The sequence below is a fragment of the Corvus kubaryi genome, unplaced genomic scaffold, assembly GCF_017639235.1.
Source record: "Corvus kubaryi isolate FWS band 111438036 unplaced genomic scaffold, C.kubaryi_AGA036_p1.0 69, whole genome shotgun sequence".
Taxonomy (NCBI): Eukaryota; Metazoa; Chordata; class Aves; order Passeriformes; family Corvidae; genus Corvus; species Corvus kubaryi.
The window spans coordinates 6,591,365-6,608,351 of NW_024582057.1; the positions used below are offsets into that span (position 1 = coordinate 6,591,365).

At 40.8% G+C, this 16,987-nt stretch overlaps 1 protein-coding gene across 3 annotated transcripts in view; it reads right to left on the bottom strand.

The window, feature by feature from the left end:
• LOC121674555 (desmoplakin) overlaps positions 1-16,987 on the bottom strand; it is a 39,215-nt gene that overhangs the window by 18,099 nt on the left and 4,129 nt on the right. For all 3 annotated transcript variants that reach the window (XM_042048997.1, XM_042048995.1, XM_042048996.1), the window contains exons 2-11: positions 11,531-11,633; positions 9,771-9,919; positions 9,256-9,430; positions 6,513-6,641; positions 5,325-5,375; positions 4,210-4,371; positions 3,203-3,307; positions 1,916-2,011; positions 1,580-1,705; positions 660-812 (exon numbers count right to left, since the gene is read on the bottom strand). In XM_042048997.1, the coding sequence (XP_041904931.1) occupies positions 660-812; positions 1,580-1,705; positions 1,916-2,011; positions 3,203-3,307; positions 4,210-4,371; positions 5,325-5,375; positions 6,513-6,641; positions 9,256-9,430; positions 9,771-9,919; positions 11,531-11,633 (1,249 nt within the window). The remainder of the gene's footprint in view (positions 1-659; positions 813-1,579; positions 1,706-1,915; positions 2,012-3,202; positions 3,308-4,209; positions 4,372-5,324; positions 5,376-6,512; positions 6,642-9,255; positions 9,431-9,770; positions 9,920-11,530; positions 11,634-16,987) is intronic.

Sequence of the window (16,987 nt, forward strand, 5' to 3'; positions counted from 1 at the left end):
TGCAAAGGGACTGGAAGTGAGTGCGGCAGAGCCAGATTCATCAGCTCCAACTGCCAGAAATCCTGACACCAGGCAGCCACGGGTGTGGCCATGGTGCAGGAAAAACTACATAAGCAGAAAGCACATCTAAACTTACTGTTAAGTTAAAAATACAGAAATAAACCCAAACAGCCCCAGTACTGAGGAGGAAGAAAAACATCAACATTCATTTCATATCCCATCCAGAAAAAAAGTGGGAATACCAATGGCTAACTGCATATTCCTCACTTTTTGTTAGATGAATTGTTCACCTAAGGATCCAGAGAGACACTGGGAAGATGAGCAATCACCAAAAAAAAGGTGTGGATGCTGGGAAGCATCTGTATAACAATTTTAATCCTATTATCAACAAGACTTCTATGTGCTAATTTGAAATATGAGTATAAATGCTATTTAATAGATTAATAATAATAATCATGACAACATCTATTAACCAATCAGAACCTAGTTTGTTTATTCATAATGGCAAGAAAAGCAGAATTTCTTCTGTTAAAGAAGTTCAAGCTGACCAAAAGCAGATAAAGGGGTTACGCCTGTCAGCTCAATGGTTTGCTTACTAAGTAATTTGCCATGTTCTAGTTTACATGATGTTAATTCTCAGCCAAAAAGGGATACAATACCAGATCCTGTTTGTAGTCACACAGAGCCTTGAGGATAATGGGCTTGTTACTTCGATAGTCTGGGTTACGCGGCTTCAGCTGCACAATCTTCTTGGATTTGTTCACCAAACTCTGCACCTGCCTCTTGTATTCAAGAATTCTCTCTCGTTCATTCTGCAAAGATTAATTGAATGTTAAAATTTTATTTTAAAAAGAAAAGGCATCTAGTTCCCACTGTTTTATTTAGAGAGGGATACATGTGGAGCTTATAGTCAGCAAAACTTACTTTAGCTCCAGTGGGATGACTGACTGGCCTACAATGTAACACTGCAGTTTTAAAAAGAGCAGAGAAACATCCAACTAAGTACCTTTGCAGCTCTGGCAAGATGCAAAGTTTGCAAAATTTGCATAGCAGGTTTTTAATCTTCAATGTGGTTAAAGTGGTGTTTAAGAAACACATGCATAAACTGAAAGAATCTAACAAAATGAATGCTAACAAAAAAAAAAAGGGAGCAACTACACTTTTAAATCTAACTTCATCAATTGGCCTTTTACACCACTGACCATTTTTTCTCTAATTTGGGACAGTAGTACTGAATTCATGATAAGCAAACAGCTAAAAAAGCTGACTTATATCCTTTCAAAGAGACTATGGTGATAGAGTGACATGATGAATCATTTATCAAATGCATTTATCCTTTGAGGCAAAATCTATTCTACCACCTAAGAATAAAAGTATTCATTTTTTTTTCAATTGTTAGCATGTCAGAAACTTGGCAATTTGTTGGACTCGTTACAAACTTAAAAATATAGTGGTCTCAAGTTCATACAGTACTGTATTTAAACACTGCAGTGCACTTGGGTTTACATTTGGTATCTAAAGAGGGCAGCTGATTTCCCAGAAAAGCAGAACATAATCCATCAGGAGAGTGTGACAGTACCTCCAGCTCTTTGATCTGCTCCAGCAAAGTCTGCAATGACATGCTCTTATCACAGATGAACTTCTTTCTGATAGAGTCTTGTAAGTTTTTCAGGTAGCACTCTGTGGCTTGGGCCTCTTCAAAGAACTATGGGAGAAAAGTTGTGAATTTGGCTGTAGCTCTTAAAAATGTCTGCTAAAAATGTATAGACTCCTTTAATGAGAAATCCCAGTTTATCTCTGGCTCAATGGTAGCATTTATAACATGGCAACAAGTGTGCTATGCACAACAGATACATCTGTGATGGGAGCCATACTTTTAACAAAAGTAATGTGAATTCTCCACATCACTACTCACCTGAAAGTAAGCCGCATTCTCCTTCAGATGAACATCAATACATTTGGTGATCTGAAGAATCCAGCTCCACTGAGTTTGCAATGTATCCATGTAGGCCTAACAAAAACAGTAATATGCACAACTCAGGCCACCACACTGATCTCTCTCCCACACCTAGACTCAACCAAAATTATCTACTCTCCACATAAATGCAAATGAAAAATCTGCTAAAACAAATTCATGCACACCAGAACAATGTAACTCATGCAAATGGTTTTGCAACTTCTAAGCATCCACCTAACTGAAATGAGTTAAATACCTGCTTGTGAGACACAAAGATAAATCTGTTCGTGACACGAATTTGTTTGATCAGCATAAAGCCCCAGGTATGTTAACAAAAAGGGGTGAAATACACAAAGTAGTGCAAATAAAGTATTTCAGCTGCAAATTGCCATGTTCTCTTTCTTTCAAGGAACACCTCCAAACATGATACTTTATGCTGGTTGTTTTTAGATTCAAAATACTCAAGCAGCCATAATGTATATTCTTTAAAAAACTACATGCAGCTTTCACTTCACTGCTGGAGCTTACAAGGATCTTTCTTTTAAGAAAGAAACTGACTACAGGAGAAATTGGATTTCATACAACATGATAACAGTTAACAAAGTAAACACACTGAAAAGCAGAAAGGATTAATTTTTTTTTTCCTTTTAGCTTCTTCAGTTGCAGGGTTCTTATGCACTCTTGAAACTGTAACAACTACAGCATTTCCTAACAAAATGAAGTCTTCCAAATTGTTGCAGCCTTTTTAATTAAAAGGTAAGTGTACATCAAGCTGTGAAAGCAAAACTGTCTTGGCTGAGCTGTAGAAAGGCACTATGAATTTCAGCTGCAGAAAGTATTTGCACCTGGATTAAACAGAAACCCTCAACAAAGGGTGTGGCTTTTATCAAAACATGCCTTCTAAGACAGCAGAACAGCAACGACATGCCTTCCTACCATAAATTCCACTGCACTGTAGTCAGCTCAAACGAGATACAGCAATTTCAACACACTCAGATAACTCCCTAAGCTTAGAATTAATTTTTACATGCATCTATCATCATGCAGTTTTTAATAGCTAGGTTTGTAGAGGAAGGTAGTAAAAATAATTAGAGCAGCTCATACGGCTGCGTGAAATGGACACAATTTTGGGCAGACAAACCCTTCCTGGGTAAAAATGCAGCATTTTGTATGTGGACTTTCACTAAGACTCTTTCCCATGTCACAACTAAAGGAGAAAGTGAAATCAGACTAAGTCTAACTCACCTCAATTTTGTCTGAAGCAGGGTGCTGATTGAGCACCAGCTGGTCACTTTCTTGCTTTAGCTTGTTGAGTTCTTTTTCTTTAAGCTCCAGTTCACTCATACGTTTCTAAACAACCAAAACACAGCATTAAACAAGCTCCAAAGGTACACTGCACAGGATGATTTGATTAAAATTTCCCAGATAGCTGTAACAATGTAAAATTATCCCCTCTAACACTATTGTGTTTCCATTAGGTGTACTGAAGTTAATTATGAAGACAGTAGAATCAAAGAAGGTGCAATCTTCTTGATTCTAGTCTCTAGGCTTGCAGCTTCACAGAGCAAAGCACACAAAGTTCTGCCTTTCTTAGGAATGATGGAAGCAAAAATGACTGCATTTTGCAACATCCAGAACAACAGAACTAAAAAAAAAACCCACCTCCCTAACAGTGTGAACTTTCATTCCTTTTTCAATTTGGCGATCAGCACCAATGCTGGTTAAACAAACACACATGCTCAATTTCCCTACACACCCACATACCACAAGGAGCAGGGCAAACTATGTCTGACCATGCACTCTACGTGCTGCTGGCAGAACCACCAGAGGAAGAGAGCATAGCTCTGCTTCCCGGTGAGAGATAATCAGGGCCAAATACAGGGACCTCTGACCCCTGCATAGTCCTAAGAGGGAGAAATAAAACTGCTTGATTCAAGTCCCTTAGTTTGGCATGCCAGCACAAGCTGCATGTGATCACTGGTCCATAGTGGACTGTACCAAGAAGGCCGCATTCCAAGGTCAAAATAAACCATGACAACTCATTGAATGGGAGCAAAATCTTCCAGAAAATGTCCTGCCTTGCCTCAAAAGGTTATTACACAGTACTTAATTGAAAACTGTTGATAAAAAAACCCCAGGAACTTCAAAAGAGTGAAGAAACATCCTGTGATGAGTGTCTCCAAGAGAGGCTGTTCCTCCCTGACTGTTCCAAGAGGGCCCATGGAAAGCATGGGGAGGCTGAGCTGTCTTACAGAGAAGGACTCCTGCTTCCTAGCAATATCTGTGTTCCTGTCACTCCAGTCGTAGAGGAGCTCCTCTTCCTCACAGTCATTGATCCACATGATCTCTCTGCTGGTGGCCTGGATGAGGTTCTGGAACTGGCGAAGCTGATCCATTCTCTCAAAGGAGTATTTCTGCAAGGAAGTACAGAAATGAGAAGCCATAAACACATAAATGCCTGAGTTGGGTGGAGAAAGGAAAGTCAAGAGCACAGCACAGCATAGCTTTTTTTTTTAAGTAAAATAACAGGAAAACCCACACGTCTGTAAAATCTGTTGGCAATGGGCAGCAGATGTCCCTGGGTTTATTGAACCATGAAACCTGTTGGCAATGGACAGTGGACAACATGTCAGGATTTACAGAACAATGGGAACCTAATGTCAGCAACTTCTCAAAGTTATTTCAAACACACATGTAGCAGACAGGTAGGCAGGCAAGCAAAAAGGTATGGAGGGAAGTGCAAGAAATGTCTGAATATTTAACATCGTTTTTACTTGCATTTGCTGCTCATAGTCCATCCTTGATGTTACAGCAGTATCTTTTGCACAGTTGACACTTCATGAAAACATTCATTGTCTTCACATCATAATACACATCCTGTTGCTTGAAATCAGACTGCCAGGAATCAGATTCTGATCCCAAGGGTTAAATAAACCATTTGCACAAGATTCTCGCTGTGTTTTACATGAAGATCCACAGCAGGGAAGATGAACAGCCCTACACAGAATTTGGTTCTAGTCCTACCTTTGAGTAACTTTTTAAGTTTCATATACAGCCTAATTTCATCACTATATTTATTCCCATTAAGGAGGTACAGTTCTACTCTTTGCCAGCATAGTGATCAACTCCCTGCACCAGGTGTAAACTAGAAACTTTCTTGTGAGAATAAGTCAATTATACAGCAGGCAATGAATTAATCTCAAGTCTGTGATTCAAAACGAAACTTTCAGAAACTACAAAGCACTGCTGAATAAAATTATTTAAATATGGATCAGCCACTGTGCCAAAACCTGAAGGGTCCCTTGACAATCACGTAGGTGCTAATAAAGCAAACAGGGTATCAGAAATGATCACATCCCATGCTTACCAGCAGGCCTTCATATTCTTCCTCCAGCTGATGAACCGCGGCCTTCTCCCGCTGGAACAGAGACAGCAAACACTTAGTGAGCCTTTTACAAGTTGCCTATTTGCTGGTATTTGCTTTACAGTGTCAATATCATAATAATTGCAGGTGGTAACCTGCAAATGCCTGCAAGAGACATCTGTCAGCAGCAGATTTGCTCCACTGGATGACTCAGGAAGAATAAAACCAAGGCTTGGACAAACTTACTACTCTCAGGGATGCTTAGTATATAACCAAGTCTGCACATAATCTGCAATACCAAAACAACACTCAAAACTGGATTTCTTTCTGCACCAAACTCCTAGACCAGCTAGTCCTAGAGCTAGCTTTGGAGATTATGAACTAGTATAAATTATGATGTGAGCAGACAGCTCCAGTCTTTATCCCTGTTTCATGCCCAGCCTTGGAACTGGTATTCCACAGGGCAGAGTATCACCTTTCCTATTTGAAGAAGGGAAAAGGGAGTAAAATCCTTTTCACTCTTCAGCTTGGTTGAGAGATCAGGGCCTCAGAACAGACTATCTTTTCTTTAGATTGAACTCTCCTGCCAATTAAGATGAAAGATGAATGGAAATAAATAAGCCTTGTCTCTCCTATACTTAAATGCTGGGCTGATAGGGGAGAAAGTTAACAATTGCATTTTCAGTCACTTCTTTATTCCAATCCAATCACAAAACTCAGAGGGCAACAGAAGTCTCAGAGGAAAAAAAAAACCAAACTAAAAATAGTATCCACACCTAAGAAAAGTTTTAATCTTAGCCCAGAATTTGAACATTTTTCACAGAAAAAACCCCCATGACTCAAGGCTCCATCTTATTCTTTCACTTTCTTGTTTAATATATTCAGACAGCAAGTGAGAATAATCATTCTTAGTCATTCTTCTCACAAAAAAATATGGCAGTATTTATTTGCCAGCCTTGGTGCACAACAACAAAATGTCAAATAGCTACTAAATTTTCATTTTAAAATTCTGAGGAAAGAAGTGAAACACAAAATTATCACAGAATTAGGGTTGAAAGTGGTTGCTATCACAACACCAGTGCTTTCTGAAGAGAGGATGAACTTTCCAGCATTCCTTTTTTGTAGTGGAACACCAGTAAGACAATGCTATAAATCCAGACCAAGCAATGTGTAAGGGAGGACAGTAATTACCAGATCTGTTTTGACTTTGTCCAGGTGCCAACGATAGTCTCCGATGGCATTGTGAGTTCTCCTGTGCTCGCCAATTTGTTGCTCAATGGATGCTGCATCAAACCCCCACTTCACTTGCTCCATTTCAACCTAGGAGCAAGAAACAGGATTGGTACTTTCATTTCCAACATTACTGCCTAAAATGGAGCATAAAGGAATTCAACTGAAGGAAACAGACTATGTGGTAGAGAGTAAAACTGAAATAAACAGAAGTTCAGAATAGGGGGTTACAATTTCTCTAAATTGCCATGAATTAAACTGTGTGACAGGCTCCCAAAGCAGAAGAAACAAAATAGGAAAAATATTTCAGTTTTTTATAGTTAGACTAGATGAAGCACACTCACTAGTGTACTTTCATCTGGTTTTCTTTGGACCAAACTGTTATTTTATGTTCTACAGTAAAATTACATTCTTATCACTCTGAAAACAAATGACTTTATCAAACAATGCTATTCATGCAATTCATGTGACAATGCCCAGTTAAGTTCTATAGCCCAGTACATCAGATTTCCATTTTAATTTGGTCATGTAAACTTCAAAAACCTCCGTTAAATGGAGAAACACTAAATGAAAAAATACCCCACAGAAGCTAAACCGAAATGATTAGAAAACGTGTTGTTTGTCTTGCATTTTGGCAACATTTATTGTAGGATGCCAAGTGCAAATCTCTAGAAACAGCCTTGAGAACAGTAATACACCTGCTAACTACTAACCCAAAAACTGACTGCAGCTCCTTGTTTCATTTTTTTCAAATATTAAAAGCCACCTAACTCTAAATTCAGCTCCACAAACTCCAAATCCTCTTTTATGCTGCAAAGACACACTAGGGCTCTGTCTGAATGCCCGTCTGTGCACATGCCCAGTAAAGAAATAGGTATCTTAATCTTGGGTTGGGACTGAATTCAGTAATTACTAGCCTGGAGTCTAATCTCTATGAGTCAACAGATGACAATAAAGCCAGAACTCAGGCGTAGGGGTTCAAAGGCAGTGTTGAAAACGATCCAACAAACGAAACCATTTTTCATTCAGCCATTTAAAAGTTACAGGACTTTGACCCTTGTCGTTATATTTAAAGTCTAAAGAGACTGTAGCAACAGTGGCAGTCATGGCTGGCTGCCATATGTGAACAAAGGCTGTCTGGATTTCACTGCACTTTCCCTAGTTCTGCACTGGAAATTTGACCAACCCTCCCTACCACCTGATTCTCCCATCAGCAAACCATCCAGAAAAAAAACATAAAAACAGCAAAAAACTGCAGGTGCTCAGAACTTTTTCCCATTTCCACATTACTAGGGGAAACATTATCCTAGTCTCAATGTGAGCAAGTAATGGGACACAGCAAGTCACGACGGAAAGAAGCAGCATGGTGGCAAGTTCAAAATATATTTTCCCAGTGAGGTAAGTGCTTACTGGCCCCACCTCAGCTTTGCTGTAGGGATGAAGGCGAAGAGAGAGAGAGAGAGAGAGAGAGCCTGCGCCTTCTACTTTCACAGGAGGTTTAGTGTGGGAACACAGCTATAAAGCACTTGCTTATGCTCCCTGTGTTTAGCGAGGGGTGTCTGAGCAGGGCATCACATGGCGTGTTTGGGAGGTGCAGCATGTTCACCATCTTTCATCACTGGAAGCATGCCCAGAGTCTGTCCAACATCACTCCTCAAGCCATGGATGATTAGCCTTCTCTCCCACAGCATGTGCAGAGCAATAACCTCTGCTGTTGCTGCCCAGGCACAATGCTAACACACATTACAACACAAGGAGTGCACCTCCACTTCCCCTTCCCCCTCTAAAACATGCCACACTGAAAGACTAGAATATAACTAGCACTCACTTAAAAATACTGCAGCTCTACAGAGCTCTACCCTCCTCATCTGGTTTGTGTAAGACCCACCTGGCAAATGCTATACCCAGATAATAAGGATGGAATCAGAAAGAAACAAACTAATAAAGAGAGATAAAAATAATGCAATTTCAAATTACAAGGAGTCTGCTAAGTGTGACTTCAGCCACCTTGTTCCATCCTCCCTACCTGTCCCTCAGAAAGGGCTGTCCAACCACAAACTCACAACTTTCACCTCAATAGCACAGAGTATGGGCTCTCAGTGTGTGTTTTCCACTCCACGTTACATTAGCAACAGCTGTGAATTGGCAAATTTGTTCTCAGAATGCAACAAACAGTAGCTTCAGCACTTCTGTGTGCATTTCAGCACTGACTTCTGACAGCCTAGTCCCATGGCAATCAGTTCTACCTCTCTGTGACAAAGACAGAGTAGAGGGGGAGAACAACTGTAAAACACTGGACAGTGGTTAAATCTGTGAAGATGGTCCTGTGTAAAGGGTTAAAATAAGTATGAATCAAAGGAAATCTGTGCAAGGAAGGAAGGAGGGAAATACTGAGCACAATAATCTCTAATGCAAATATGCCAATGCCTTTTGTGATGTTAACACCTGTGTTTCATTTAGCTTTCAAATTGAACTTCCACACCATTTCCTCTGCAAAAGAAGACCGTGATCCATGTTTGGATTTCAGTGGGAATTCACTATATCTACAGTACTACAGGGTAAAAAAAAGGAACTTGGAATAACATGTGAGAATTCACGTGTACTTTTACTTTTCTACTGGCACCCAAAACATTACTACATATGAGGTGATGTTCATGAACAACACCAGGTTTTAGCATTGTCCCTGGGTTTTGCACAGGTTTACCTTCTGCTGCCTCATCCAGCTTAAACATTCACTTGTGACACGTTTCGTGTACTCATCCCAGCCTGAGCCACTCTGAGAGGAGAAGCAGCCACCACCTTTGGAGCTGGCCCTCCTGGCACGGGGAACACTGATGGCTTTGTACAGGGCACGCATTTGCTCCTGGAGCTGAAGCAGCCTGAAAGGCAAAGAACCACTTAATGCCTGTGAGCAAAACACCCAGAAAACATGCAAACAATGCAATTTATCTCTCCTAATGGACCACCAACTATTCAAAACAAAGTGCTGAAAGCAAAGACCATGGAAAAAATATACTGACTAAGATTTCATGGAGATAACTAAGGCATAAATTTCTATCAGAAATATATTACTGCAAGGCCCTTCTCCATGTTAGCATGACCAAACAGATTTAGTTCCACCTTACTGATTTCTATCACATCCTGCAACAACAGGGATACTTGAAGTACCACAAACTTCTATCAGTCACATTCCCACCCCCAACCCTTCCCTGACAATACCTTTTCTGATACATGTCACAGGGCTGGCCCATCTGCCTCATCTCTCTGATCAGCCCATCCAGGATGTCCATTTGTTCATTTGCCTGTGCAAAACAGTCTTCCAGGTCCCTGTTCCCTCTAAGTGGGACACCATCCCCATATTTCAATTCCTAAAGAAAAAAAAAAGATGGGAGATTAAATTAAATATTCATAATCTAAGTTTCATTTTGGTTTTCTTAAAAGAGATGTTGTGAGGACTGATTTTTTTTCTTAGGAAGCCTGGAAAGTTTCAACTGCCAAATCTCTGACTGCCAGCTTTAACCAGCAGAAGGCCGACTAGCAAGGATCCACAGTCACTGGAAAGTTCTTATTAAAATAAAATATGGAATAGAATTATTAAAATGTAATACCAAACAGAACTTTCCATAAAGAACAATCTTGATGTTTATGTCAGTGGAGCCAAGGCTTCACGTGGTGTGCTAATTTCTTAAGACATTATGCTTTTGTGTTTAGAAGATGAGAAGGAAACACTGTCCTAGTAGGAGATGGTGGATATTGCTCCTGATTTTCCACAAGTTTCCCATAGGTTCTAAGACTTCCCCCTCCTGCAAAAACATGAGTGGTACCATCTGCCTGGGTCCAGCTCTATGCCCCATCACATTTGCACCTTATCACCCAAAGTCTAGGCAAATCCATGCACCCTCTCAGTGCAGTTGGACCAGCATAGTCATGGTGTTTCAACCAGGAAGACATGGCTTTTTGATCTCATCCCACACTGACACAGCCATGCTGAACAAAACATAAGGCAGCTGTGACCTGATTTCGCAAATAAAATGTTATGGACCTCATTGTTCTGTCCCTCAGAAAGAAAAGAAATAAACAAAGTAAGCAATGCATGTTGTGGCACCAAGCTGGAACTAAACATATCTTTCTTTCAACTTCACTGGAATAATATTAATCCTGAACAAAAGGCAGTGTTTACTCTGGCATTGATTTTTATATAAACATGCTCACACGTCCTGTATCTCTGAAAAGGAAATGAACTCCTAACCACAGAGTTCATTTCTGAAAGAATTTTCTGTCCACAGAGGGTCCAAAAGTGTGCATTAAATCACATCTACTGCCAGAACTGTGAATGGGTTTCACATCTCAGTGGCCTCAACAGCAGGATGCACTCACCACCCTGCACCTCCTCTGACTTCAGCAGGAACAGAGGACACCCCATGTTTGCCAGGAGTGAATTTAGCATCAGTGAGCAACCCACCCCCAGGCACTCTGGGTTTGTACCAGCGTAGCATACTGCAGAGATTATCTGTATGTATTTGAGCTGAAACAGCCAGGAGGATTTTAGTCTAGTTCCATTTACTTCTTTAGCAATCCTCTGGAAAAATAAAATAAAGGTAATGAAGGTATTTCCACTAAGAGAGTATGAGTAGTCCTAACACTAGTAACAGGTGTTTACACTGACAGTGGTCCTGATCTAAAAGTGAAAAATAAGATGCAGTAGAATCTTTTTGAGGGTGGGTTTGGTTTTTTTTTAAAAATCAAGAAGACCCCTTTTATTAACCAGATACATTTCAATCAGTTTTACTGAATGGAGTACAGAGGGAAGAAGGAGACCTAGGAGGGAGGTATGTTATTTCACTCCCAGTTGCCTCACACAAGCAGCTGAATGGGGAGAAAGGAAATGAAGAAGCAGAGCCTGTGAGTCCAGATAACAACACAGAATATGTATGCAATATTCATAATCACTTTGGGTAAGAAGAACAAGAAGCACTCACAGGCTGCACTATGAGCTCGGCTCGTGTCAGGCAATCCGAACAGTTTTGCAAAAGCTCCTGGATGGTGTTCTGGCGTCTGGACATGGTGCAGGTCCCATTCTGACTGTTGTGGGGGAGAAGAAGATGAAGTAAATACAGAGGAATTGCACATTTTGAAGAAATACAAGAAACACAAATTCAGAACAGCTAAGAGAAGTTACACGGAATAATCCACCTCCTTTAGGTTCACAGAGACACACACACACATTAACTGCACTGTGAAATTTTAATGACAATTCCACAATGGCAGACCCACTTTATAGTTCTGCAGTAGCAGGCATGGACTGACTTTGCCACAGGATAGGGTAGAACATGGAAACTGGCATGCCATAAAAGAGAAAGTTTTTCTTCCAGCACAGGTATTTGTAGCTTTTATAGAGAAAACTTTGGCAGCATTAACAGCGAGAACAAATTATTCACAATCTTCGTTAAAGTCAGTACATTAGAGCATAGTCTTTGTGTGATGTAATTGTTCATGTTATCCCACCAGCCATCAATGTCAGGGCATACAAGGAAAGCAGGATCCTTGGCTACGCAAGCACATGAGCACACAAGTCCACACAAGTGTAAGAAGGGCTCTTTTATCAGCAGAAATGCACAAAGCTAGTGCAGTGTCTTAGGAATTAATTGCAAGATACACAAGCTACTACAAAAATAGATGTAGGGCCTGGAGTCAGAGAACATGCTTTCTTACAAATACATAAAGCATGAGTTTGAAGTCTCCAAATAAAACTCCAGAACTTCCCAACACTAGTGGGAAAAAAAGCCAAGGCAGGTAACGGTGTCATTACTGTTGTCTTACACATAATCTACTGCATCCATACTGCCAGAATGTTGCTTTTTCAGTGCTTAGGATTCAGCCACCAAAGTGAGCCACTGTTAGTTGAATGGGGGTGAGGTGCTTCAAATGAGGAACCATTCCTTGGTGATGGGATCAGACCTCCCAGGCAAGCCCGGGCGGCTCCTAAAACCAAACACTTGCCAGTGAAACTGAAATAAACCACTAACAGACAGTAAGAACTAAGGTGTTTCCAAGCCTTGCCTAGTTTTCTGACTCCTGCGCTCACAGTAGGTAACCTTTTCCATTACAAATCACTGAAGAGTCAAACATTCCTTACAACACTAATGCCAAAAAGACTACCAGTGTGAACCTGTCCAACTCAGAGCCAAGCAAGCAATCTGGATTCAATGGAAATCTTTCCACTGATTTGAACAGACTCTGACCATTCTTCACAAAAGGAACTGTGACAATAAAAAAAAACTCAGCAGAACTGTCCTTGACAAAATCACTGGAGGGGTGAGAAACACTCTATATTGTTAAGAGCTCCTCTGCAGCATGTGCAGTTGATGCATCAGCAGCCTGCTGTTCTCGTATCAGCTCATCTGGAACAAATGCAAAAGGTTTGAGCAACTTTTCAGCAGCTTCCCCCGATACCAGGGAACAGACCCTCAAAGATGTAGAGACAAGACTGGAGAGTCACTGGGTGACACAAAACAAGCTGTACGCATGCAGCCCCCGGCTTGTACTGTGACCCTTTGGCTGCACAAACACTGTGCCCCACTGTGCTATGCACCCCTGTGTGTCTTGGAAACAGCTTAAAGGAAACAATTATGAAAAATAACATATGGGTCTGATTTTGTGCCAGGCTCCATGTCAGCTGCCTTTTCTAAATCATTCCTTCTCCTTAGGCATCGCTGCTGTGTTTAGATATAGAAATATCTGACTGCATCTGAAATTTACATTTAACTACGCCCACAATTATTCTCATGAATGAAACATAATAAAGAAGAGAAAGGAACCTTCCAAGCAATTTTCTCTTTTTAGAACACTGGAAGAGTATTTTTTCTTGAATCACTTTTTCCGTCATGTTCTGGCAGCTACAAATGCTGGAAATCCATTAATGCCAAATGAACTATAGATGGTGACCAGATTTATACTGTCATCAATCAGTCTATCTCCACTGGTTCAGTGTAACTTTACTGAACTCAAAGACATCACTTCACCATGACAAGGTCTAAACAATAGCTATTATAGTTAACATGGTAAGAAAATGGGAAAAAAAGCCATTCTCAAGTAAATCAAGCTATTAAAACAAATTAAAATATAAAAAAGTAGAAATACAAGCATTTTGTGTTCATCCTAATGCCACATCCATAATTATTGTCCAAATAATTTTAAAAATTAAAAACCTGAAGATAGTTAAATATAGATGCACAAAATTGTTTCAAAAGCAGAAGCAGAGGCCTTGAAACGAGAGGCTTAAGCACATCCTATCTAGGTCTTCAAATAAAGATCTACAAGTTACTTGTTTACAGTTCACAGGGACCTTCACAAAAAGAAAGCAGCACATATTTAAGGCTCTCCAATCCAGTAGATAAAGATATAACCAAAATAATGGCAGAAGTCGGAGCTATACAAATTGAAAACAGAAAAGAGCACACTATTTTATTAATGCTGCTTTTAACATCTTGGATGTTATCTTTGTTGTTAAAAAGCTAACCAGTTTTGCTAGTGAAAATATGGAGATCAATCCTATGATAATGATAAAAAGGCCATGGCCTGTTAGAGGCATTGGCTTTCAAATCTGTCAGAAGACCAAACAGAGCTACATGGGGCTAGTGGGGCACACCCAGAGACAGCAGGTGCCAGCACAGGAGTTGATGTTTGATGGCATAGCTCCACCAAGCCAACAGGAATCAAGGACTTCAAATCTGAAGGGGATTTAGCTGTACAAATATGCTTAAGGGCATAAATCAATCTCTGAACTTAAAATATAAAAATACTTAGCGAGACTATACCTCAACATACATATACCGATGTTGATACATCAGATGGCACTAGCACAATCTCACAGGGACACACCTTCAATACTTTTCACCCATGTGACAGGAAGGTACTTCATTAGCAGTGTCAAAGTCTCTCAGTACAATACATCTCTTAATGAAGCCAACAGGCTGAGCAGATCAAAGCAGAAACTCCAATTCAGAGTAATAAGACAACCAACCCTGAGGCAGCAGGAAACAGACAGCCAAAGTAAAACTGTATCCAACCCAGAAAACACTGGACCAAAGAAACTGAGGCAACCCCTGAACGCGCTGGACAGCATCATAGCATGGAGGCAAGAACAAAGCTGGATTTTTTAAGTAAAACCATGCTACATGCTACATAAAAATACATTTCTGCCTCTCACAAAAATGTAGGATACCAACAATCCTCAGAGAACACAGATTAAGTGGATTACTTTACATGGTATTTTGTCAGTGTCTCTGTTGTTTTGTCTGATTTTGTTTACATGAAACTGAACAAGTTTAGAGTAATGTTTGGTCACTATAACACCTACTGCTGCTGTGACAATTTGATTTAACTCTGGCAGTGTCTAAACCTTGAACCTATGAATAGAATCCTGCTGTATCAGACGCTGCAGGCACACCAGGCAGTGAAAATATGGGCAGATTTTTCGTCTGTTTTACTGCCCCTCTGTAAATACAGCATGTGTTATCAACCATTCCAGCAGAAATTGAAAGAACTGGAGGCTGGTCTTTCAGCAGGACTCAAAACAAAAGATTGCAGGGTCTCCTACTAATAAATATATACATTTGCAATAACCTGACAATTTGCTGTGCTGCTTTGGTTTTGTAAACCCCACAGAACAGTGCTGAGTGAAACAGCCTGGACTGCCTCAGACCTTAACTATGTCTTTGTCCCTACAACTCATTTTAGATCATGGCACTTATTTGGAAGGAAACTCATGAATTTCAAAAAGATCCTATTAAGCAGAGTTCTTTATTAAAATAATTTTAATAGCCATTAACTATTAAAGGAACAAAGGAAAACAAAAGGGGGTAGCGTCTTCATTTTAAAATTATGAAAACAGTTCAAAACACAGATGAATTGATTTTATTTGGGATGTTAAAATGTAGGCCTGTTGCTCTCTACTGTCAGAAGAGCCCTAGGAAAAGCATAGCATCTCCCTGTCGTCATTCCACACAGGAGCCACCCTGTTCAGTGCATGTCAAGGCAGAACACATTGCTCCCTTGCTATACGATGCTCCTGCTCTCCCTGAGAAATGAGAGGACAGCCCAACCCCTGCTGCCACTGGCATTTGGGCAGGATAGCAGCTCAGACAACAGCTCCCTGCTGGAATATACCCCGCCTGAGCTAAACTCAGCCATTACTCTACTGTTGAATCCCAAGTGTCTGAACTAGGATTTGTGTTTAACTCATGAGCAGTACCAGTGAATCTCACAAGACCCTCAGCTCTACTGAAACAAGAAACTATTCCTGCTTTTCCTAAAAGGGGCTGAGAAACATGCTCAAGGCTACATGATGAGTTATGAGAGCTGAGACAGACGTCAGCAGTGCCCACATCCCCTGAGCACAGCTGCCACTGACTTATTCAAGCAGTCAAAAAATTATTCCAAGTGATGTCTTTTGAACAGATCAAATATCTTCTCTGAACACTCAGCTTGCACCTTCACAGGCCCCACATGGCAGCTGATGTCATCACTGCAAGGATGACAGGAAGAACCCGAGGAGCAAGACAGAAAGCCAGCTACCTTCTGCTTTCTCATCTGCCTCCTGCTGCTGCAAGACCTGCACACCCCAGCACAGTCACCTGGACTGTGGGGGCTGCTCTGGTGTCTGCCTTTGCTACTACACATCCAGAGGCTGCTGGGTTATCCAGGGTGCGATCAGTGCCCAGAGAAGCAGGGCAAAGGAGACACAGAGGCACATCCAGCAGTTCTGAGGGGCCTTCCCACAGCTTCACAGCTCCCTATAGCTTTGGAAGCACAAAGAGGTTGCTCTAGTCCTGAAGATACTATTTAAAACAAATCAGAATAATCCACAAAACTTTCAGTCTTTTAAAAATTCAAAGCTTTTAAATTATTTTTATTCATTCAAAAAGTGGAGGAAGCTTTAAAAGAAAGTCTTTTAGCAGATCCAGAGTACTGAGTGATTCCCATAACTCAACGAGAGCAAAAAAATAGCGCTTCTTTTTCTTCACACTTCCCGCCCCTCCACCCAAACTTGTTTGAACAAGCAAAAGATTCATAAAGGGATTACCTGGTATGCCCAGGGTAGGCAAGTCAGAAGAAAAACCTGACCTGGAATCTGCATTCCCAGCACAGTGCCTGCACATACCACCAGACCAAACCACCACCCATCCGCCACCACCTGCCAGCTGGAAAATGCAATGGCATAAAGGTGGTGAATCATAACATCCATAAGAATATAACCAGGAATTAAAATGCTGTTGTCCAGTTTTCCCCCTCCCACCTCAAAGAAGGCGAATACAAACTGTCAAATCATCAAGAGTTTCATAACTGGGCTCTCCCCATATGTCTGCTCTAACTAGGACCAGTTTTGGCACACCACGGCCTCACCAAACTAGTCCCATCTGCCAAGTATGCACATA